This window comes from Zootoca vivipara, chromosome 6 (genome assembly GCF_963506605.1).
Source record: "Zootoca vivipara chromosome 6, rZooViv1.1, whole genome shotgun sequence".
NCBI lineage: Eukaryota > Metazoa > Chordata > Lepidosauria > Squamata > Lacertidae > Zootoca > Zootoca vivipara.
Genome location: NC_083281.1, coordinates 44,025,287 through 44,050,412, shown reverse-complemented (window position 1 = coordinate 44,050,412; position 25,126 = coordinate 44,025,287). Strand labels below are relative to the sequence as shown.

Genomic DNA, 25,126 nt, shown 5'->3' with positions numbered 1-25,126 from the left:
GTTGATCTACCCACATATTCTGAGAGCAACTGCCCTAGGTCCACCATGCAAGGCTGACACATCGTCCATCAACTCCTGCCCAGCTTCTCCTGTCAGGGTGAACAGAAACCTGAGGGGTTTGCAAGGTGGTTTTTACCAGTGCAGGCTGTCCTTGCTTCTCACAGTTAATCTCAATGCTCCAGGCTTGTAGGCTTCTTTGCTTTGCTTGTGCCTTGATGCTCTCCTTGCTTTTCTTCACTTGGAAGTGGGTCCAGAACCTGGGCAGGAAGACAACTCTGCCCTTCCAGATGTGGTTGGTTGGTTGGACTCAGATTTCTGCTGAGCTCCATTCAGCCCCAGCCAGTGATCGGCAATGATGGGAGTTGTAGTCCAGCAACATCTGGCCTAGAATGAAGGTGGAGGCATAGGATGCAGGGCAGTTTCGGGGGACTTGCAGCATTTGCTAACTTAGGGGGTGAAGTCAGGAAGGGGCAAATGGGGTGTTGTCCCTCAAAGTTATTCTAATTGGTTGAGAGTTTCCACAAGTCTTATCATTGGGCAACTGTAGACAAGGCGTTAACTCCAATGACAACTTTGAAGAAGCTTAAATTATCCCAGGGCAAAGTGGTGATTCTGGCCTCAGGGTTCCCAAATCCTTGACAGGTGTTGGGCAACAGCCAGTTCTAACACACAACTTTGACACAACTCTTATGGGTTGCCAGGAAGGCTTGAGAAAAGCACACATTCTTCCCAGCCCCTCAAATTGGCAGCAATCCTTTTTTTTAAGTGGAATGTGACTTTTGTGCATTTTATTTAAAAATGGCTTGGCCAGCCCGCCCTCCTCATTTCTTTCCATGACTGGCCTGGATTTGTCTGCAGAAAAACTGTTTAATAAGCATTTTTCAGTTTTGCATATTTGGCTAGTTGGGGGAAGTGACTCCTCATTTACTTTTCTTCTTTCTTTTTCTTCCAATTTGGGAGCCTGCTTGCAAAACCCAAAGCACCAGCAGTATTGACTGTCTCCTGGTTGGTTTTCATGCCCTGCTTTGACCTTGTGGAGATGATGGGTCTCTCTCTCTCTCTCCCCCCCCCCCCGTGTCACCTGCTGCATGCAGCCGTTCCCCCCTAATGACATGATCAAACACCCCTGACACATGTATGCTAACTAAGGCAATTTCCTGATTAAAGAAAGTTGATTAACTGATTAAAACTGCATATATTTGAATATGAATGAATGAAAATAGCCCTGAAAGAGAGGCCCATTATTCATTTCCTTTTTTTGGAGGATATATCAAGGATGTTTGAGGTGGGATTGGAAGAAGTTCTGGACACCACAGTTTAAGATGCATATTGACAAGCTAGAATGTATGCAGGAAGGTGGCCAAGTTGATCAAGGGTCAGAAAATCAAGCCTTGTGAGGAACAGTTGAGGCATATTTAGCCTGGAGAAGAAAAAACTGAGAGGGGATACACTTGTCATCTTCAAATATCTGAAGGGCTGTCCCATGGAAGAAGGAGCAAGTTTTTTTCTGGCTCCTCCAGAGGGTAGGATCTAAACCAATAGAATCAAATGACAAGAAATGAGATTCCAGCTGAGCATCAGAAATAAGTTTCTGATAGCACAAACTATTTGACGAGGAATGGGTTCCCTCGGAAGGTAGTGGGCTCTCCTCCATTGGAGGTTTAAAGCAGAATTTAGATGGCCATCTGTCAGGAATTATTTAGCTATGATTCTTCCATTACAGGCGGCTGGACTAAATAACCCTTGTGATCCCTTCCAAATGTACAATTCTGTGATTCTGTTCCCATGATCATGAAGTGAAGTCCATATCCTGGCAAAGCAGGCATTAGGTGTCCTGATGGTGGCAGCTCCTCCACTAGCTTAGCAGACCAAAAAAAATTCCTGCAGTCCATCTATTTTCACAGTTCCCTATAAAGAATGGCATACGGAACCTTTTGTGGAACTGTTTGCATGATATTGGTTCAGCTGTTTACTGTTTTAAAACTTGTCTCAGTTGCCGAAAGCAGCCACCTTAAGGATGCGGCAAGTTTACCCCCCACTCCCCCCCCCAAAAAAGTTAAGAGGAACTCCGTGACTGTGTGTGTGCAGTCAAATGCTCCTCTCTGCTTATTTGGGTCTCAAACATCACCCTGATTCCCTTGGAATGCAAGGGGTGATGAGCCTGCCTAGCTTTGTGGCTGCTCATCTGCTGGTCTTTCTCTCTGCTGAATTCACTGGCTGTGCTTGGATGTTATTCCAGTGAGTGGAGCTTCATGATGAAGCAGATGAAGGAGACGCCTCCCCTCCCTTTTGAGTTCTGAACTCCTCCCTGACTCTGATGCAGTCACAAGGAAGCTGAAAGCTTCAACTTCGCTTATTGATTACCCATGGTTTAGCATGTCATCTGAAGCTGATAAACTGTGGCTAATCTTAATTATAGTTTTAACTATGGCTAGTGCAAAGGAGCCAAGATCATATCATACATGGTTTACACTAGCCATGGTAAGACTAACCGTGTTTGACTTTGGATGATTTGTTAAGCTGTAGTTAATTTAAAACAGCTTAACAAATCATCCAGAGTCAAACTCGAAGCAAAGTCTTGTTGCAGCTGTGCTGGAGAGGAGGCACACAAGCCCCAGAATAGGATAGGGTCATTCTCATGCTAAACTAGGGTTAGCAAGCTAGCCCACTGGGCCTTCCATCATTGGCTATAGGAAGAAGGTGAGCAATGTTTTTGCATCCTGCTGGGCACTACTTTTGTGAATCTGGAGCCCTCCAGCACAAGAAGCAGCTGACAACTCCTGCAAACGCTGCCCATCTTTCTCATACCCTTCGCTCAGCAGCAGCAAGGAGACTTCCAGCAAAGTCCAAGGTTAATATTTATCAGCTGGGTTTCTTGCAAATGAGACAACTTCAACCAGCCATCAAATTAATATGATGGAGATCCAGTTCCAAAAATAACTGTCAGCCACTTCTCCTTGACAGAGGCATAAATTGGTGGTGCAGGAGAATTTCTATTACAGCGTGTTCCTCTCTGGCTTTGACAGCAGTGGTGGGAGGCAGTACTGTGTTAATATTCTGCTGGCTTTGTGGCAGGCAGGCATGGCTGAGGAAAGTGGCCGCTTTGCAGGGAGCCTCTGTTGCAGAGGCAATTGCCAGCCCTGTGCCAAGAAATGAAGAGATAATTTGTTGGCAGTGCCTCAGGCCTCTGAAAATCTTCTGAGCAAAGGCAGTGGAAGAGCCTGAACTCATTTCAGCATGGACTTGGAAAGAGGCTCAGAAATGAATTTCTTTCCTTTGGGTTAGGGAAAGGAGTTCTGCTTATCAAGTCCATCTTCTCTGGGAGAAGCGCTTGCAGGATTTGCCCCTCCTGTGTCATTACAGACAGAAGTCAACTTGCTGCTCACAAAGGAAGGACTTCATCCTGTTCTGCCTGCTGTTAAATTTGGCACTACACAGTTGGAGGAGGGGGGAGAAGGATGAGGATGGATCCTGCCTCTTAATGGCTCCTGTGCCCATTAAACCAGGGGACAACTTTAATTAGCTGATGGATTCTACAGAAGTGTCCAGGAACATAATTAAGCTGCATGGTGTAACTGGGGTTAATAATAATTAGGCAAGATGGAGTGAATGGCTGTCTGGGCCCTTCTGTTTCTCTCTCAAACTTGACCTTCAGTAACTGAGAGCAGTCTGGAATTGCATAATCCTCTCTTGCAAAAGCCAGTGTAGCTGAAAGGCCCTGCTGGGGCAAACCAGGGTTCGTCTGCTCTAGAAGTTTGCCTAGTATCAGCATTGAAATCTTTGGTCTATAGTTTCTGCACTTTTCTCTTTTTTCACCCATCTCCACTTCTCAGGCAATTCTCAAAGGCTACAGTCAGTGGCTCTGAAATACCGTAATAGCCACAATCTGCTTTCGCAACTGAGGGTGCAATTCATCTGGCCCGGGAGACTTAAAAATCATTTGTTAAAATTATCAGTATACTACCTTGTGTTTCAAAGGACTATCAAGGCAATTTACAGGGCAGTAAAAGCAGAGCAAAAACCATATAAGAACAAAAACCATGTAATTTATAGTAGTCTGGTTTCTCTAACCATCTCCCTATTTATTCTGGGCTACAAGACCCTCACTATGTCATTCCTTCCACTTTCAAGATTAAGGCAGAATCTGAAGCTAATCTGTGGTGATTTCTCTATCATTCCATCTCCTGCCCCCTTCCCTTCTTCCTCTCAGCTCTCCTGGTCAGATTTCCTGGTCAGGTTCACGAATCTTGTCTTCTAGGAGAAAAAGCCATTCAACAGCACCTGCTTCCTCTTAGAGTCTTAGACCCTGTCTTCACAATTGTGCATGTGTGCAGATTAGGCAGTGGAAGAAAAGCTGTCTGCTTTCTCTGTGTCTGCCAGATGGTTGCAAGAAAGGCACCCCTGTGACTGTGGAGCTTTCCTGTTTTCCCTCCTGGACTTGGCAACACATGAATTGGCCCTGCCAGTTTGTGTGAACCACAACTCTGCATGTAACCATAGCTGCTCTGATCCTGCAAAAGACCAGTGGCCTGTCCCTTATGGAGGAGTTTCTTGCAAGTTCAGACAATAGCAAGTCTAGCCTGATGTATCAACCGTGTGGTTCATTGGAAGACCAACAGGAGTTGCAGCTCAGGCCTCATGCAGGTAGACTGTGGACTCAGAACAGCTGAAAGAGCCGCTTCTCATCTCAGAATTGCATGAGTGACGCCTGCCGCCCGAGAACTCTGTAATACCAGAGCAGAGGAATCAGGGACCTGCTGCTCACTTTTGCAGCATCTCACTGATCCTGCCGCTTTCTCCCTCTTTGTCTCCTTGCCGCATCCTGCCTCTCATAGAGTCCCTCAAGCCTCCTGCTTCATTATTGTGCTGAGCCACATATTACATTGCCTGTCTGAAATAATTACGGGTATAGAAATCACAGCAGAGGCTCACACAATTTTCCCCCTGCCCTGACACTTAATTTTCAAGGAGACAACTCTGAAAATTACAAGCATTGCTACTTGTTTTGTGCAATCCTTGTCAAGCGAATGGAATATTTGGCTGCCCTGGGGGGGGGGGGGACCCATTTGTTACACAAACACAGGGAGTAAATGTAGTGGGTACCAAGTGAGAACAAAATTGGTAGGTGATTTTCTTCGGGGGATTAGACCTATCCACACCAAGAGCTTGCTATTTTCTCTGCCATGCTACATGTTGCATGCAATGACTTGAAGAGGCAGAAGGAGAAGTTGCATTTTGTGTGTGATCTTCCTCTCCTGACTTTTTGCTGAGAACTCTGTGGAGAGTGACGTGTCTAGGTTAGGGTTGCCTGATTTCTTCCATAACCAGAATACCTCAAGTGAGCCTTCTGCACTAACTCTCCACAATTAGTTTATCCTGTGTAAGGTCTTGGTAAAATGGCAAGGAAGATGCATTATTATCTAGTATCAAGGTTCCAGTCTTCCTCCAGTCTTCATGTAAGGCTGGGAAAGTCTTCTGCCGAGAACCCATGAGATCTGCTGCCAGCCATGGTTGGCAGTCGTGAGCGAGATGAATCGTTGAGCTTCATGTGTTCTTCTGGGTGCAGCAACACTTTCTTTCCCAATACACCTTTAAAATATACTCCCCTCTTTGCAACTCGCCCCAGTTTTGTGCTGGGTCCTTCTCCAGGAATGGCTTTTGCCCTTGCCCTTGCCCTCAGCTCTGTTGCCTCTTGCTGTCTCCTTGCAGCCTGCTCTCCTGGATATTACAAGAGGTCTTCTCGGATTCTGCGCTGCTCTCCCTGCCCTCCACACAGCTTCACGCAGCAGGAAGGTTCCACCTTTTGCTTCTGCCAGGCGACCTACACCCGGGCCCCTTCAGACTTGCCGTCTGCACCCTGCACCCGTAAGGCATCCTTTTCTTTCCAGTAGTAGAGATTGCAAGGTTGGCTCATCCATTGGTGATGGGTGCTAAGAGGCATCCTCAATCACACAAGTACCTTTGCAAGCAGGTGTGTGTGTGCACGCCCAATGGGGGTGTGGCTTTTCTGAATCTTGGGCCTGGAGTTGCAGCATGCCATGATGGCATTGCATTGCATGACAGTTCCAGAGACGGAATAGCAAGAAAACTAGTGGCAGAATGGCCACCTGTTTTGCTTATTTATAAACAGGGTTCTACCATTTTAAATGCCCTTTGACGTTAGGCTGCAATGCAGCATCCCCACCCCTTGCCGCTGATATGCCTAACCACCGTCTTGTTTGCAGGACCCCCATCGGCACCTGGGAACCTCATCTACAGCTTGAAGCAGTCCACCCTAGTCCTGGAGTGGAGTGCCCCGGTGGACTTGGGGGGGCGCAGTGACATCTCCTATAACCTCCTGTGCCTTCGCTGCTCCTCCTCCTCCTCTCAGTGCACACCCTGCGGCCATGGGGTGAGCTTCGTGCCCCAGCAGAGGGGCTTGGTGGGCAGGACAGCCACCCTCATGAACTTGCTGCCCCAGGCAAACTACACCATCCGCGTGGAGGCTGTCAATGGCGTCTCAGGCTTGGGTAGCTCATCTGAGCAGCCATACGCAGAAATGACCGTCTTTACTGGGGTGACAGGTAGGAAAGCAGGTAGGGTGTTTGCGGGGGGAGGTATTCTCTCTGCTTGGTGTGCCTGTCTTTCAGCCTACTGCTTACGAAAGATTTTATGATCTATTTATTTATGATCTATTTATTTATATCTTTCCTTTGAGAAGCCTAAGGAGACACACGTGGTTCTCCCCCCTTCCTCATTATTCCCCACAATAACCTTGTTGAGTAGGTGTGGCTGAGAAGCAGTGCCTGGCCCCCAAGGTCTCCCAATGAGCTTCATGGCTGAGTGATGATTCGAACCCTGGTCTCTCCCAGGTCCTCATTTGACAATTGAAACACTGCACCACACTGGCTTTCAAGACGGCTTGTGGGTGGAGGGGAGAGAGATGGCCTCAGAAGTAGGTGCAAGTTATCTAGAAAAACTAAATACTGATCTTGTGGGGGAGGGAAATCAGAGGCTGAACCTGGATTTACCTACCTGGCCTCTGCAGGGCACTCACCTCTTTTACCCCACCCTCAGTACCTATTTGCAGGACGGAGAGAGGGAGAAAGAAACTGTTCAGAGTTGCCTTGAGTTCCTCTCTGCCAGGAAAACAAGGTCATAATGGATTATTAATAGACAGGGTTGGGCATTATGGGGGGGGGAGCTCATTGCCCTCTTTTCAGCTTAGTGGGGCCCATCCCTGAGGCTCACCCCACTGCTGAGCCATTACCCTCCTATGGCCTATGTGAGACCAGTTCACAGGTAGGGTCAAACTCCTTATGAATCATTTCTTCAGGTCTCCGCAAAGCAAGAGATCAGAGTCTTCATTGGAAAGCAGCAGGGAGCTGTTCAGAATCAGAGTTGAAAGAGCCTATGACACAACCTCTGCTTTCTCGGCCTGTTAGATAGCAGTGGGGGGGGGGGGCGAGGGGAGAGATTTGGTTTGCACTTCCCGGAACAATATGTGAACTGAAGCGCAGCTCCCTTTCAAAATTTGCTATGCCGATCTCCAACAGAAAGGCTGGACTCGCTTCCTGCGAAGCATCTCAAAGTGATTTCACAACACAATAAAAACATATATTTAAAAACGGCATAGCTACAAAACCTATTTCAAGTCCAATATTAGTGAAAGCATTATGCAGATATGCATTGGAGGAGATTCCTTTCATTAGTGTGCCTCTGCTTGGGGAAATGAAATGCTGACAAACGCTCAGGCTTGACATTAATAAATTGCAAACTGATGTAGACTTGAGAAAGAATGAGAAGATGAAATAGACTGTCCTTTGCCCACCCTGAAGACTGCCCAGAGTGGCTGTGGCAACCCAGTCAGATGGGCAGAGTACAAAAAATAAAATTTACCATAATTTTCCTCTGCCATGCCTCAAAGCTAGGCTCACTTGCTCGGTTTGTTTCCTTTCCCATCCATGCTCCTATGCTGTCCTTTTCCTCCCTCTTGGTTGGCTTCTTAATTAAGGAGAGCATTGGTGTCCCAGGGAGCTGGAGTGATCAAATCAAGCCATGGGGTAGTGAATAATTTAATGTTTGCTTTTCCGGGATATGGGCAATGTGGTGGTAGGGGAGGGGGAGGGGTGTGTGTCTGAAATATGAATGAGCACAGACTGTATTTACAGCAGCAGTTCACAGCATGAAAGCTTGTGTGGTGGTTTTAGCCTCTTTAAAAGAGCTTGCATGCCTTCTGCTTTCCAGATTGTTGGCGTACGTCTGTCTCAAGAGATAGTGGAGTGCACCTCTGTGGGTGAAGTCAACCCCGATGTGTTAGCAGCCCCAAAGTGACCTCCTTGAGGCGCAAGCCTGGGCAGTGTGTATGGAGGCTCTGGGCTGCCCAGACGACAAGACTCCCCCAGGCCCGGCTCTAGGTGCAGTCCCGGTGGCGCGGGGCGCCGGGGGGGGCGCTGTGCGGTGAAGCCGCGCTGCGAGGGCGGGGGCACCGGAGCGATCTCAGTGCCAGGGCGCCCGACCTACGTGAGATGGCCCTGGGCTCCCCTCTTGACCATGCTGATGTGGTTCAAAGGAAAGCAGAGTGATATGTTTGGCACCAGCTTGGCTGCAGGAGCTGTCAGAAAGAGGCATACAAAGCACCATCCAACTGTCTTAGGGACTCTACTATGGATTTGTAGGGTTTACTGCTTAGCCTTTTCTTGTCCCAAGGCAAGGCAGTGGAGGTTTAGGATCAGAGTTTTTCTCTTGGAAGGGCTACCTTACCCCCTCACTTCCTTCTACAACATGTGCAGAAACCGCCTTCTTGACTAGTGGGCTACTCTTGGTCTTGTCTGCTCAATCCTTCATAGCTTGTCTTCACATGCAGGGGAAGTCCCTAACTTACCAAGGGTTTGAAACCCATCATCTACCCTCACCTGGTTTAGCCGGCCAGCCAAAACCATTCATTGGGTTGGGCTGCTGTCACATACTGACAACTTGCAGGAGCCACAGGTGAGAGCTGAGTGCAGAGTGGAGACCAAAGTAAAACAAACTACCCCAGAAGGAGTACAATGTGTCCCCCACCAGAGATACTACTCCTCCCCTAATACCCCCACCCCACCCCACCCCACCCCATGCTTTCTAGATTCTCTTCAGAAAATTCTGTTCCTTTTCAGACTGGACTTTCGGAGCCTTCAAGCACTTTGCTTCCAATCCTGGCCCAAATAACTTTGACTGGCACTAAACTTGATTTATTTATAGGAATAGCAAACTGGACTAGGCTTCTGGGTTATGCAAACTGCCATTTTGAATAATGGTTTTCATGGGGTTGGATAGGGGGAGGAGTTTATGGATCCAAGGGTGCAGTGGAAAAGTTTGGGAACAACTGTCCTACAGCTTCTCTTCATGGGAAAAATAAGGAGCCCTACAGGGGCTGCCTAAGGTCTTGTGGGCCATCCATGCCCAGGCAAAGCTGCTGGCGACCCACCTGCCTTTCTTCTCTTTGGCTTTCTTAGCCCAGAGGCTTGTCACTGACATCCGCGCTGAGAGAATTGAGCAGAAGAGCATTTCTTTGTCCTGGCGGGAGGCCAGCGCCTTGAGCACCAATGACACCGAATATGACATTAGCTTCTATGAAAAGGTAACTGTTTCAGGAGGGGTGGTGTTTTCAACTCCGAAAGGCAGATCCCCTCATTTTCTGCACTGGAGCTGCTCTTTGTGGCATATTCTCTCCCCCCCCACCCCCCCACCCAGCACTTCCACCATTGCTGCTTATCAGAGTTCAGGGATGGTGAGAGAGAATATGGAATGCACACACCAGCAGGGGGGAAGAGGGATAGCACCTCCATATCTGCTTGACTTAAGCTAGTTCCTGGCTTGTTTGTTATTTATTTACAGCATTTCTGTACCGGCTCTTCAAATTCTTGAGGCTGTGTACATATTAAAACACACAGCAATATACACAGTAAATATGCTATTTTTAAAAAAGGGAAAATATAGCTGTGTGCCACCCCAATTTCCTAGCAGAGAGAGACCCCGGGGGTTCCAGGCGCTTACCCAGGTTCAATTTTCTTGGAATGAATGTTGGCAGAGACAATGTCTTTAGGATGTGTGGTTTTATTTACACACATATACAACCTGAGCATAAGATGGACGGGCTTTCAGCATTAGCACCCTAACAGATCTTGCTTCTCCATTAGTCATAGCTTTGGATCCAGCACAAAGCAAACATTTCACTGTGTCTCCAGATTCCAGCTTGCTTCCGGCTCAGCTCATACACATCCTCTGGCTATTGTTTCCCTACCTAGCAGCTGGATTGGGGTGGGTGGGTGGAGAAAAGGCCCACCCATCAGCCTGGAGGGCACCGTCACTTAGTTTTGGCTCTCACAACCTGATTCTTTCGGGATGTTGATGAGGACACTTAAGGGGCCAAAAAGACTTTTCTGACGAGTTCAGCAATAAAATCTTCAATTAGATTTTAACCCTCATTTGATACAGGACTCCAAGAACTGGAAGAGACTCAGGGCAACATCCAGACTGACCCCACACACCCACAACTATACAGTATATAGAATAAAATGCAGCTGCAAGAGGGCAGAACACAGAGCCCTTTCGTTGTGGCCTGCCTTAGCTAGAGCCTCCACATACAGCCTCTTGGCTGAGAGTCTTAGACCTTAATTGAACAAAGCCAGGCATCTGTGTCTTTTCCTTGCTGATTTGATTTACATTTGGCTCCTAGCAAAGCCCGTCCCAAGTGCCTTCTCCCTTCTTAACAACCTAGAGTGGAGCAAAATACCAGTCCTAGAAGAATGAACTAGTCTCTTCTCAGATCTGGGGAGCAGCGTCTCACCTAATCTGAAACTCTGGGGTCCCACAGGGTCAGAAAGAGCACAGCTACTCATCCCTGAAGACCACCTTCCCAGCCGTGACGGTGGACAACCTGAAGCCCAGCACACTCTATGTCTTCCAAGTCCAGAAGTCGTCTTCCGCTTTCCAGGACCACAGGAACTGCAGCCACAGCATTGAGGTGGAAACGCTGGGGGAGAGTGAGTGTGCAAGTGTCTCTGGAGAGGCTGCAACAAAACCACTTGGGAGGCTTGCACCCTCTGTGACTCCAACTGGCTTACTCTTTGCAGCCCTTACCTGGCCTAGCAGCCCCTCAGTCCCCCAGTGAACAGGGAGGGGGGCCCAAGATGGCCAGGTTTCAGCTTAATAACTCTGCCTAGCTGGAAATGAAAGCACTGGGGTGATACACCCAGTAGGAATTCTACAGGCTGTGTTTAATGGGGCTTTAAATTGCATCCATTTGCCACACAAGATGCATTTGGAACAAATTGAATTGAATAAAACATTTCTCATAGAACGTAGCCGTTTGCAAAAGCCAGAAAGCCAAGTATTGAAGGAAAACCACTTTGTAAGCCATACATTTTAATGCCTCTCTTCTAAAGAAGAATATTTCCTTAATGCTGCCTAACAGACCATGAGGCAGGGGGTGGGAGGATGAAAACAAGCTCCTGGCTGCTCGCCCACAATGCTTTTGCACTGCCCTTTGACCCATTCATGAAATCACTTACTTTTGAAATTAAATGAGAATAGCAGAGAAAGCAATAAGTAACTAGTTTATGCCAAAGAGAGTTTCCAGAGGTAGAGGGAAATAAGTCTGCAGGTAGGAGCATTAAATCTAAAAGTCCTAAAAGGCTCTGACTTGGATTTCCTGATGCACCCAGTGACTTTTGCCCACTGTGAGTTTGCCCAGAAGTCAGTTCTTGGTGGCAACTGGATTCCTTTTCCACTCCTTTAAATGCCATAAAAGCCCCTTGCTGAGAAACTTCTGTTTCTTGGACCACCAACTACAGCGAAGTGGTCTTGGTTTCCAGGGGCAACATGCCTGATCTTTATTTATAAAAAAATTATTTGTGCCATAAAAAGATATATCAAAGCTGTTCACAGCAATAAAATCATACAATAAAAACTATAAAAAGTTATAAGCAGACATCAACTAACCATTATGAAAGGATGTACTGTATTCTTAACTGCCTGCATAGGCTTGGCAGAATAGGAAAGTTCTCAGCAGGAGAGACATACAAAGATGTCTCCTCTCCCAAAGGTAAGGCAGAAGAAGGAAATGAGGAAAGAAAGTATGAGAGTATCAGTCTAGCGCCCAAGGGAAGGTCAGCACAGGTTAAAGGGCAGTCTAGGAAGTCTGGAGGTTCCTCTTACTCTCTGATTTCTCCCATGTATTCCAACACCTCCAACAGTCACAGCTTGCAACAAGGAGTGGGAGCCGAAAGCTCAGCACCGTTTCTGCATCTCCATCCTCTTGGAGGACCAGGCCAGATACAGCTTTCGTTGCAGGACTAGCAGTAACATTGGGAGATTAAAAAAATTATGTTAAGGCTGCAACATGCAGAGAGGGGCGTTTTATCACCTCTACACCCAGCTGTGATCCTGACAAAAATTGCCTCTTTGGCAATGGGAACTTTTCACCATAAAGCTAAATAGGGCACGGGGTATTTCCATCAGGATTACAAGTGGAGAGGTACAGAAAAGCAGAACTGTGGCTCTAGGCCTAGAATTGTACAGTCATACCTTGGTTCTTGAACAACTCAAACGTTTTGGCTCCCGAACGCTGCAATCCTGGAAGTGAGTGTTCCGGTTTGTGAACATTTTTTGGAACCTGAACGTCCAACACGGCTTCTGCGGCTTCCGATTGAGTGCAGGAAGCTCCCGCAGCCAATCAGAAGCCGTGCCTTTGTTTCCGAACATTTTTGGAAGTCGAATGGACTTCTGGAACGGATTAAGTTCGAGAACCAAGGTACGACTGTATTGTTAAAGTCTCCCAGCTTTGCTGCTTGCCAGTCAACCACACAATTAAAGCAAATGCCCTGGTGAGGTCGTCTTTGGCCCTTGAACAGGCAGTTGCTCAAGGTGAGCTAGGTCCTGCTGCTCTTTGCTTTTGTGGGTCTAACTCCCATTTCCTTCTATTTCTCCACCCCAACTTCTTCCTGCAGCCACTGCTGTCGCTTTCCATGAGCAGAGCCCCATAGTCCTTGTGGTCATTGTGGCGATTGCTGGGCTGATTGTGTTGGTCTCTGTGATCCTGGGCATCCTGACCTGGAGGAGGTGAGCACATGACCACCCCATGTTGCCTACTCCCTCCTACTCCTCTGCTAAGAGGTTTCTGAATAGGGCAGCTGGAGCATGATAATACTGGCTTAAAAACAGAGAAGCGCATACCCTCCAACATTTCTCTGATGAAAATAGGGACGTCCCATTTCATAATGATAATTTTAGTATTTATACACTACACATCTTACTGGGTTGCCCCAGCACTCTGGGGCAGCTTCCAACATATATAAAAACATAATAAAACATTAAACATTAAAAAACTTCCCTGTACAGGATTGCCTTCAGATGGCTTGGGGAAAGTGGGACATTCCAGGATCAAATCAGAAACCGGGGGTGGCTTCTCTAAATCAGGGATGTCCCTGGAAAATAGGGACACTTGGAGGGTCTGGAAGCAGGACTTCTAGCAAGGTCTGCCTGTGCTGAATTTCCACCAGTACCTCTTTTCCTTTGTGACCTCTGCCCTTTTGATTCTTAGCTCCAGGTTTCTTTCCTGCTCCCTGGGGACTGTAATGCAGAAGCCCTTGTACTCTGTGGGGCAGGAAGTTGCACCCAAGAAGCCCCCGCCCCCTGCTGGAGGGCCCCTTCCAATTGGAGTTGGTGGTCCTGGTGGTGGGAGCCTTGCCTAGCATGCCAGGGGGGGGGCTGTTCCTGGTGTGAAGCCCTCATATAGAGCCACCCTCTGTGTGTGTATCCTGCCTATATTTTGAGCAAGCAAACAAGTGAGTCTTTTTGGGACTCAACACCTTTCTTCACAGCTTATATTGGGGCTTTGCTTGAAGCCACTTCTGGGGCAGGTCCTGGCTGAGAAGGTATAATGTGGTTTTTGCTTCTCCCCCTTGCAGGCAGTGTGACTACAGCAAGGCCTACCGGGATGGAGAGGAGGAGCTGTACTTCCACTGTGAGTGAAAGCAGAGGGAGGAGATCCTCAGTAGTGCTGCATGTTTTAAAGGAGCCACCTTTCTCTCCAGAAGGAGCTCTTCCACCAAAGTCCAGTGGCGCCTTTGAAGTCTTCTCCCTATGAAGACCAGCTCTGCACAGCGAGTGCCTTTGGGACAGCTGGCTCCAACCACCCCCCTTTCCCCGTGCAGAACCCTGGATCACTATGCTGTGAATCCGTCCCTCTCTCCCTCTGGATTCTGGAGCATGCATGGCTTACCATGCAGTGAAAAAAATAATCCCACATACTGGATTTCAGGGGAAATTCTGACTGATCAATGTAGGGATCCATCTGCTTATAAGGCCCCCTTTTAGGCAAATGGGCACTTTGTGTGTCCTTTGCCAGAAGGACTCACCCCCACCTCTTTTGCACAATCCTTTTGCACAATCATCTGCAGAGATGATGATGATGATGATCATCATCATCATCATCATCGTTGTCATCAATATCCCATCTTTTCTCCAAGGAGCTCAAGGTAGAGTACACTCCCCACAACAATCCTGTAAGACAGGTTAGGCCAAGTGGCAGTGACTGACCCATGTTCACCTAGTGAGCTTCATGGCTGAGTGGGGATTTGAACCCTGCACTCAGCAGCTTCCTGAAGGGGTGGTCAAGCAGAGCAGGGAGAAAGGGCAGGACGTTTCTTGCTACTAGTGATGTAGGGGTGGCAAGAGGCTCTCCTGGAGTCCAGCTTCGGAGATGAACTACAGTGGTGCCGTTTTAGACTCCAAACATGACAGCCATCCTGGTCTTCCCTCCTCTCCTCTCCAGACTGACTCTGAAGTGTGCATTTGCAGGGCCCCCTCTTCATTCTGCCCAGGCAGATGCCCTAAGGAACTGCTCCTGCAAGGAACCCTCCAGGGCCTTATTTTCATGTACTCTGATGGCTGCAGCTCCCTAAGAGGGCACATCCTGCTCTGGGTTAGGCTTCAGCAACTGCTCTGAGCTCCACAAATTGTGGCACTAGAGTGGTAGAAGGAAGGCACCAGAAATGCAGACTGGGTTCAATACTAAAGCTCAGGGCAGATAAAATAAGGCACTTCTTCATGTATTACATAGCTAAGCTAGAGAACTCCCACAGGAGGCAGTAATGGCCACCAACTTGGATGCCTTTAACAGAAGATTGGACAAATTCATGGAGGAGAGGGCTATTGATGGCTACTAATCATGGTGGCTATGCTTTGCCTCCATGGCTGAAGGCAGTCAATGCTTCTGAATGCCAATTTCTGGAAACCACAGGAAAAGAAAGGACTCTTGTGTGCAGGTCCTGCTTGCATGTTTCCCATAGGGGCATCTGGTTGGCCAGGATGCTGGACTAGAGGAGCCATGGGCATGATCCAGCACACTCTTCTTATGGTCTGATGTTGTTAAGCTACAGCTTGGTCCTGCAGAGGACTCCAAGGCAGATGGAACAGAGGCCATCAACAACTGAGTAGCAAAAACGTCTGATTTATTGGCTGTATAGAAAAGCAGGAGAACAAACAGTAGGGCTCATGAATTTCAGACCCCCTCTGAGGGTCCAGGCCAAAGGCAATCAAAGCCACTGGGTGTGTACCTTTTCTCACCAGTTCCAAACCTTCCTTCAAAGTGTGTCCAATGCAAGTTAAATACTTAAGTTTGCCAAGGCATCAAATATACTGTAAACTGATTTCCTTCAGGAACTTACAAGTTTTAATACAGTCACTTACAGGACATTTTCGGTAAGTGGTTAAACTACAACATTGCTCACACACATTACCTGGTCTGTGCAGAGATGTCTGTGTTCCAGCCAGGAAGGAACTGTTGCTATGTATTAACTCCCTAGAAAGATGTTAAATGAGGCTGGTTTTTCCTTTTCCCTCCGGTAAGGAGAGAGATCCTGGCTTCTTGTCTAAACTGCCACATTAGAGGGTTTCTATCTACAGGTCCAGCCTCAAAAGTAGCTTTATTCTGGATGAGTGACAAAAAGGGCTGGACATGGAAGGCAGGTTTCCAAGACGGAGAAGACACAGGGAGGGGGCGGATGGCAGGAGCAGGGGAAAATATTTGTTTCTTGGCTGGATTCTGCCAGGTTGGGGAAATTTGCAGCACCTCAATGTTGGCAAAAGGCCTTAACGCCATCTCTGCTGCCCCAATGTAGTCAAGATACCAACCCGGAGGATGTATGTTGACCCCAAGACCTGTGAAGACCCCCTACAGGCTGTCTCTCTCTTTGCCAAGGAACTTGATAGCTCCAGCATCAAAATAGAAAAGCTGCTTGGGACAGGTGAGTGTTGTGGATCCAGGCCCTTTGCTTTTCAGTGGGCCTGTGGGGCAAGCTGCCCGACAATCCCTTCCTTCCATGCTTCATTGTGTTGGGGAGGCAGCTGTGCACCTATGTGGCAGCCCCTTGACCTGGAGAGGGCATAGCCCTATTGCTGTCTTCTCCATATGTTGCATGTCCCCCTCCTCTTCTTAAAGAACCTAGGAAGCTACCTTGTGCTGAGTTAGGTCATCAGTCCTTCTAGCTCAGTACTGTCTACAATGATAATTATGAGCACTGAGAAAAGGATGCTGTGATTGCTTAAGACCCAGCATGGGTTTCTCAAAAATAAATCAGGCCAGACAAATCTCATTTCTTTTTCTTTTTTTGATGGAGTTACAAGCTTGGTGGATCAGGGGAATGCTGTGGACATAGTGTATCTTGATTTCAGTAAGGCTTTTGACAAAGTCCCTCACAATATTCTTGCGAGGAAGCTAGTAAAATGTGGGTTGAATAAGGTAACTGTTCGAGCAGGGGAAGCCTCCAGGGAACCTGAGGATAAACTGTAGGAACTGATTGCATCTGGTTAGGTATTAAAACATGATTCCCAATGGGGCAGTGGGATTACCTGGGGTGTGTGTGCAGAACTAGGAGACAAGGGGGCCGCAGGGAAGCGCTGGTGTGTGAATTTTACTTTGAAAAGCTAGTATCACTGAATCAAGTTAAATTAGACTTTGATAAGCTGGTATCACTAGATGAAGTTAATCAGGTTTGTTGAATTAATGAAACAGTGTTAATTAGATTTTGAGTAAATGTGCAATTAATTGTTAGTGTTTTCAATCTTATTGTGTTATTTATCATTTTCCTTGGTGGGTCATGCAAACTGCTACTCCGAATAACTTTTTTACAGGGAAGGGGGCACTGGGAATGAATTTATGGAACCAAGGGGGCAGTGTCCCCCAAAAGTTCAGGAACCACTGCATTAGAGCAGTCATGGGTCCTGATTCATAAAAGGGGATAGATAATCCAAAACAGCACAGTAGCACAAACTAGATGAAATTTAAGAGAAACAACAACAACGGCATTGGGTCTTTTCCCAGAGCTGCAGCAGCACCCCCCACCCCACCCCTTTTTTCCCTTTCTGAACTGGCACACGCCACCTTTTGCCTTTCTCTGCCATTCCTCGCTGCTAGAACTTTTCCAATAAAAAAACCCTCTGTAGCAAGCCATAAGGGACTGAGGGGCCTTCGTATTTCGGCACTGGCTCCCTTTCCGCTTTCAGAGTCCTTGGGTGTGTGTGTGTGTATGCTGCTGCTGCTGCATGTGGATTTCTTGCTTACTCAGAGAGGGAGTTTGGTTCTAACTCCGGATCCTCCTTCTGGGCAGGAGAATTTGGAGACATCTGCCAGGGGTGTCTGAAGCTCCCCAGCAAACGGGAGCTGCCTGTGGCCATCCGGACCCTGCAAGCCAGCTGCTCCGAAAAGCAGGTCCACACCTTCCTCACTGAGGCCAGCACCATGGGCCAGTTTGACCACTCCAACATTGTCCGCCTGGAGGGAGTTGTTACCAGAGGTAAGAAACACATGGATTCTGCCCATTTGCATGCCGGAAGATAGTGCTTCCTTCAGGACGCCAGGCAGTCATTCCTTGCATAGCCCCTTGAAGCGCCTGCATTGCACACCTTCAAGGGTGGTCCAAGACTGTGTATCAGGCACTGATCTTTGCTGCCTTGCCAAGTGTATGTTGAGAAGATGCCCAAGTTTGATTTCAACCCAGTGTGTGTGTGTGTATATATATGTATATATAGGGAGTTGGTTCTCTTCCGCATTTGTATTCTGGAACCTCAGGCTGCTCTATCTGGGGTTTGGGATTATTTCCAGACAGTGCCCCTAACTGTTCCTGCTGGAGGGCATTGGGAATCTCCTTGCTGTGGTGATGCTTCTTCCATGCTAAAATGGAGGCATGGTATGTTTGTGTAAAAAAAAAGTCTGCCTTTTGTGTGGATAGAACGTATCCTACTGCCATGGGCGTAGGCAGGGTTTTTTTTGGGGGGGGCAGGCCTTTTGTTTTGTGGGGCAGAACCTGTTAGCTATGTATTTCTATTGATTTTTATTGATTAAGGGGAGCAGCTGCCCCTCCCTGCCGCCCCTTGACTACGCCCATGTGCAAGGATAAGGGTCACATTCATTGCCGTGCCCATTACTAGTATGCAGCCCCAAGATCTAGGAGGCAATGCAGCCCTACAAGTGAGAGAACCTGCTGTCTTTTTTCTTCTGTGCCCCTGTCCCCCGTCCCACCCATGGGGAGCGAAGAACACATTTCTCTCTCTTCCATATCACTAGAACTCATGGACATTCAATGAAACTGAAGGACTATCGAGGCCTACTCGATGGACCATTGGTCTGCTCCAGCAGGCTCTACTTATGTGCTTAGAAAATACGCCTTTGCATTGAGGCAGCGGTTGCTGGTCCTCCTGCGCATGGCACTCCTTCTAGGAACATGGTGTCCTATGCATGAAAAGCAGCAGGAGCCACCACGTTCGGTGTTTAAGGGCATGCTGGTTTCACACTGTGAGGCAGTTCAGGTGGCTCTGTGGACAGCTTACACCAGGGAAAAGTGTGATCTGGCAGGCAAATGCCCCAATGCCCTTCCTCTCCTTAACAGTCATTAAGGGACTAGAATAATTATGCGCTTACTTGTGGCCAGCAAAAATGAAAGCAGCTGCTGCCTGGCTTGGGTTGTTTTTTTTTGTGTGTGTAGCTGCAGTTCTGCCTAATTGGCTGGGTGATTTAAAAGCCATCTCAGTAAAGTGACTGTCCTGTGTGAAGGCAGGGAAAGAATACTGATGGTTTTCTTAATTGCTTTCAGTGGAGTTTGTGGTGGTTAATGTGGTTTAGAAAGACGATTATCCAGAAATGCTGGGACTACACACTCTGGAGGCCAAAGGTTCATTTATGTGTCAATTCCAGCCCACAACACTAAAATGCTTAGGGATTCTGTCGCTAATTTAATAAGCTGGGAAGCCAATCTCACTGCAAAGGGTTCATTGAACAGCTGGTCTTCATTCATCAGGCTAGTCCAGAGAGGAGAGTTTTAGGGCAACAGCATAAGCAGGTGGGCAATTGCTCCTTGCATGGCATCGCTCCATGGAACTGCCTTACTGGGACCAAGCAATTGCTTCTACCCACAAGGGCGCTTCAAAGGTAATCTGCTCCAGTTTGTTACTAGTGCAGGAAGTACAGCACTACAACACTGCCTCTGTGTGAACATGCATGTGATGTTGCTACCAGCGCATGATTAAAATCTTCCTGACCTACCTAATGTCACAGAAAGAGCCCTCTGTCTCATCCAGCTGGTTTTCAGGCAGGCAGGCAGGCAGGCAGGCAGGCAGGCAGACAGACAGACAGACACAGAGACTGGATTCTTGTTTCTCTGTGTAGGGAACCCAATGATGACTGTGATGGAGTACATGGAGAATGGGGTCCTGGACTCCTTCCTGCGGGTGAGTGAGACCTTTCCCTGATAGTGGGATGAGCTATATGCCACCCACCTGCCTGGCAGAGTCCTCTGCTGATGCGCCCCCCAGCTAGCCTCACGGATCTTTCTCCTCCCACCCATAGCGGCATGAGGGACAGCTCATGGCTTCCCAGCTGATTGGCATGCTACAGGGGATTGCCTCTGGGATGAAATACCTGACTGAGATGGGCTACGTCCACAAGAAACTGGCAGCGCATAACGTCCTGGTGAATGGGGAGCTGGTCTGCAAAATCTCTGGCTTCAGGGTAGGCCAGGAGGAGAAGATAGAGATGGTTTTCAGCACGCTGGTATGTATTGGGGAGGGGGCAGGAAGACTAATCGATCCTTGGACCAAGGATCATCTAGTCCAACCCTTTGCAATGCAGGAAGCACAGCTGAAGACTCCCTGACAGATAGCAATCCAACCTCTATTAAAAAACCTCCAAGGAGGGAGAGTCTTGGAAGACCATCTTCTGAAGTAGTCTTTTCCTCTGCCAATGGTGGTGGATTTTCCTTCATTGGAGGTTTTCTACCTGTCAGGGAAGCTTCAGCTGTGATTCCTGCATTGCAGGAAGTTGGACTTTATGACCCTTGGGGTTCCTTCCAACTTTATGATTCTGTGAACATTTTAAGTATCAAAATACACACCAAGGCCTTTGAATGACACCTTCCAGGTCCCGCCAGGATGACTATTTTTGAAGCATTTTGATGAAAACAGAGGAGAAGGCAGGCAGCGGATATACAGTAAGCTGTATGTGCAGAGGCATAAGGGGGAGCACTGCAAGGGGCATTGGAATCGCCCCTTGGTGCTTCCTGTGCTTTGAATGGGGAAGCCCTCCTGGCTTCCCTGTTCTTTCTCTTCCTGCTGCTGCTGTGATCTTCCTTGATGAAAGACATTAAATGGGTTGCGCTGGGCAAGTGACAAGCTGCCTCATGAAATATTAATTGTAAGCCACCTAGCAGGAGAACTTAACAATTGCCTGAATATTTCAGGACTTCCCTTCCTTTCTCTCTCTACACACACAAACACACACACACACACACACACACACACAACTTGCTTTGAACGTTAACTAGCTCATTTTAAATGAATTTGGGACAGAGTCCCCCCTGAGCAATCCAGCTGTGCTGCATGTGCAGTATAAAGGCCAGCTTTCCGGTAGCAGGTGGGGAAGAGAGAGAATGGAAATGGGGATCTGGCAGCAGGAAAGACCTGAACTTTGTTTCTCATTTTGTATTTTTATGCTGTGAACAGCCCTATGATCTTTGGTTGAAGGACAGTATACAGATTTAATACATAATAATGATAACTAGGCAGACGACGTGTGTGTGGTGTTTTCTGTAGAACAACAGAATTGTAGAGTTGGAAGGGATTCCAACGGTCATTTAGTCCATCCCCTGAAATGCAGGTATCACAGCTAAAGAATCCCTGACAGGTGGCCATCCAAACTCTGCTTAAAAACCTCCAGAGAAGGAGATAGTCTGTTCCACTGCCAAACAGCTCTTGCCATCAGAAAGTTCTTCCTAATGTTTAGTCGGAGTCACCTTTCTTCTCATTTGAATCTCTTGGTTCAAGTCTTCGTTGAGACCACTCTTTAGGTATTTGAAGATAGCTATCATAACACTTCTCAGCCTTCTCTTCTCCAGGCTAAACATGCCCAACTCCCTGAACTGTTCCTCGTAGCGCTTGGTTTCCAGAAACTTGATCTTCTTGGTCACCTTCCTCTGCACATTCTCCAGCTTGTCCATATACTTCTTAAATTATGATGCCCAGAACTGGACACAGAACTCCAGGTGGGGTCTCACCAAAACAAAATAGAGGGGTACTAAAATGTCCCTTGATCTGGACACTAGAAATCTGTTGATGCAGCCTAGGATTGCATTAGCTTTTTTTGCTGCATCATCACACAGTTGACTCATGTTATGGTTGTGGCTTACTAAGACCCACATCCTTTTCACATGTACTGCTGGCAAGTCAGGTGTCTCCCAGCTTATATCTTTGCATCTGGTTATTCCTGCCTAAGTGAAGAACCTTACATTTGTCCCAATTGCAATTAATTTTGTTTCTATTGTTACTTATTTTCTGGTCTTTCTTCAATGCCTTTTCTTTATGCATGCCCAGGGTGGGAAAAGCTTGGTGCTGTGGTTGGCCCCCGAAGCATCCCAGTACCACCGTTTCAGTTCAGCCAGTGACATGTGGAGCTTTGGCATTGTCATGTGGGAGGTGATGTCCTATGGAGAGAGGCCTTACTGGGACATGTCGAACCAGGACGTAAGTGGCTCCTCAGTCTGCTGGACTGCTCCCCAGTCTGGTGGTGGTGTAGACGAGGAGCAGAAAATGGGCAGGCCAAGACTCCCTGAGCCTCTGCCTTTCCACCACTCTGTTGTGCTTGGTGGTGGGAGGGAATGTGGTGGGTGTGCTTGTGCTTTTGGTAAGCGAGAGCATCCTGCCATGCTCCTGCTGGGTGTGGCTTTCATCTCCAAAAATTGCTTCCAGGTGATAACAGCTATTGAAGACGGCTTTCGGCTTCCGGCTCCAGCAAACTGCCCACCGGCTCTGCACCAGCTGATGCTAGATTGCTGGCAGAAGGACTATACTGAGAGGCCAAAATTTTCCCAGGTCCACAGCACACTTGGCAACATGCTTCAGGCCCCGGAGCTCTCGAGAAACAGCACCTTCACCTATGCCAGGTGACTGCATTATCCCTGACCCACCCACATTGAAGCCCATGGAGAAAATAGCAGTGACAGAGGCTGTATTTATACACATCTGAGCTTAGGAGGAGGTGGAAGGTGCTGCGGGATGAGACCTTCCTTTCTCTGATGTCCCCACATAGCTCCTCTCTCTTTCTTTCCAGGACTGCCAGCTCCTTCCTCCCTCCCTCCGACTGCCCTTATTCTTCCTTCCCGTACTTCAGCTCCGTTGGGGAGTGGCTGGAAGCCATCGAGATGAGCAGGTATAAGGACAGCTTTGTGGCTGCTGGCTATTGCTACCTGGATTCAGTGGCCAGGATGACAGTACAGTAAGTGAACCTCCCCACCTCTAGAAGGCTGCTGCCAGCCAGCCACACATAGGTTCGGCTACACCCAACTATGGCCCCTTGTAAGAGGGAAGGGCCCAGAGAGCAGGGCAGCAACCTGGCTCTGGGGGTGGCTTCAGGCCAGGCTTCCTCAAACTCGGCCCTCCAGATGTTTTGAGACTACAGTTCCCATCATCCCTGACCACTGGTCCTGCTAGCTAGGGATCATGGGAGTTGTAGGCCAAAAACATCTGGAGGGCCAAGTTTGAGGAAGCCTGCTTCAGGTTAACCTGAGAAAGCTGCTGCTGCTGCTCCTTGGGCAGCTTTCTCTTTTGAGTGGCAGCAGCTGGGAGTCTGATGCACACTTCTTGGGCCTCCTGAGCAACTGACTTGACTTATGGTCTCTCAGAACTCTTTCCCAGGAGTGTTCTGCTGTGCTTTGCACCCAGTTCCCACTTGCTGGCTCTGGTACTGCTGAGGCACTCCTCATCATCCATCAGTCTCTATCTGACTGCCCCATTTCCCGGTCTAGCTGCTTGATGGGACAGGGTGAGCTGCTGTACTCAGACTGACTCTGGTATAAGTGGGCGTCTCACTTTTTTTTCTTCCAGAGACGTTCTGAGCTTGGGGATCACCTCTGTGGCACACCAAAAGACCCTCCTAAGTGGGATCCAAGCGCTCCGGGCTCAAGTGATCCAGATGCATGGCCACGGAGTGCAGGTGTGAAAGCAGGGCAGCGGTGTGTGTCTGCAGAACCAACTTGGGCTGCCCGCTGGCCCTGTGAGGCCACGTCTGAGACTTTACCCAAGAGCAGAGGATGTTGGCAGCTACGTCCCAGAGAGGCAGGAAGGTGGTGGGAACCAACTGCCCCCTTCCATGGGAGGCCCAGAGCGACCTCTCTGCAGCAGCTGAAGAGCTGGCCTCTTTCTTCCCCATCCACCCCAATGGCACCTTGGAGGGAAGACTGAGCAGGGGGGTCTTCTGGTGACCCTTAAGCCCCCTGAGAGTCTAAACTCAGAGCAATGCATCATCTGAGAAGCTGCCGATCAATGAAATTTCCTCAGTGGGCAATAGAGTGACTGTTTCTCCAGTGAGCCTCCTTTCCCAGCCTCCTTCCATCACTTCTTGGGCAGATGGGAAGACTGCACACTCCACCTCTACCTGGAAGATGCATGGGCAAGAGCAGGAAGATGCACAACTGGGAACAGGTTTACTGCAAGAGTATGGGCTGCTTTGATGGTACTGTGTTGATGCCAACCTTGTCCAATATGGCGTCTCACCCGTGCACGGCCAGAAAGAAAATCAGTTAAAGGGTGGAAGGATGAGGGCTCCTGCCCTGGGAGTCTCATCTCAGTGGGCACAGGACTCCTGCCTTCCATGCTGCTGAGCTCTAGCCCACTCAGCTCTTGAGTGCCAAATTATGGCAGCAGTCAATTGTGATGGCATCTCTTCCTGAAGTCATTAGCCACAGACAGCTCTCTCTCAAACTCCCATTGCTCCTGACTCCTCAAAGCAGAACAGCCTTTGCAGGATGCAGAGAAAGTATCACAAGCTTCAGCTGACTTAGCCAGTCTCTGCAGGACAAGCAGGAGTCCTTCCCTCGTTCCTGATCTCAGTCAACAGCAAAGCTGCAGGTTAGCATACCTACTTCTGCTCTTGGAGGCCTGGACCATAACAGCTCTTAGCACTTAATTGGCTTGCACTGGGTGATGGGGAGATCTCCCCAAACTCTGGACCAAATGAACAGAACTGATGGGAGGTGGAAGCAGAGGCAGGCCTCTAGGCTATTCTGCTCAGCTAAGATCAAGGGACCTTTCCTTGCTGGACATTGGGTTCTTTCCCAAGTCATGAGTTGGAGACAATATATGTTGCAGGCAGCAGGATAAGAAGCATCTGTGTGTGCTGTCCAGCAGGTGGTGGTTTGAGCCACGATGGAACCCCCGGCTAGTCTTCAGAGGCCACACTGGGTGCCCATGCAGGTATCCTGATGCAATTTTGAAGGCCATGGCAGGGGTTCCTGGGAGAGCCAGGCTCCTTTTTCTCCTCCCATGCTGGTGGCTTTTCCCCTTTACTGCCCACTCCTCTTTGTCTCAATGTGGCATTTGCCAAATTGACTTTTGCTTTTAGATAGACTAACTTAAGTGGGCCTCTGCAATCCTCCTTTGTTTGGGTCCACAGCAGTTTACTGTATGCTTATCAGTGCACATGGTTGTTTTTTTTCTACAACTCTATAATTACTGGCGACAGACAGATTTGAAAAGGAAAGGAGTCCAAAGAGGAGGGCTCTCTTGCTCCACCCATCAGTGTTCCCAGCTCTGGACCACAGACAGTGGGCATGCTGCTCTG

At 48.4% G+C, this 25,126-nt stretch overlaps 1 protein-coding gene across 1 annotated transcript in view; it reads left to right on the top strand.

Moving 5' to 3' along the window:
* EPHA10 (EPH receptor A10) overlaps positions 1-24,474 on the top strand; it is a 29,608-nt gene extending 5,134 nt beyond the window's left edge. Inside the window, exons 4-17 of the mRNA XM_035119693.2 lie at positions 5,710-5,865; positions 6,225-6,563; positions 9,474-9,598; positions 10,835-11,003; positions 12,969-13,080; positions 13,929-13,984; positions 16,143-16,268; positions 17,631-17,816; positions 19,685-19,746; positions 19,865-20,068; positions 21,883-22,032; positions 22,258-22,451; positions 22,619-22,783; positions 23,392-24,474. Coding sequence (XP_034975584.2) covers positions 5,710-5,865; positions 6,225-6,563; positions 9,474-9,598; positions 10,835-11,003; positions 12,969-13,080; positions 13,929-13,984; positions 16,143-16,268; positions 17,631-17,816; positions 19,685-19,746; positions 19,865-20,068; positions 21,883-22,032; positions 22,258-22,451; positions 22,619-22,783; positions 23,392-23,506 — 2,159 coding nt within the window. The 3' untranslated portion in view covers positions 23,507-24,474. The remainder of the gene's footprint in view (positions 1-5,709; positions 5,866-6,224; positions 6,564-9,473; positions 9,599-10,834; positions 11,004-12,968; positions 13,081-13,928; positions 13,985-16,142; positions 16,269-17,630; positions 17,817-19,684; positions 19,747-19,864; positions 20,069-21,882; positions 22,033-22,257; positions 22,452-22,618; positions 22,784-23,391) is intronic.
* Positions 24,475-25,126: the final 652 nt, after the last annotated feature.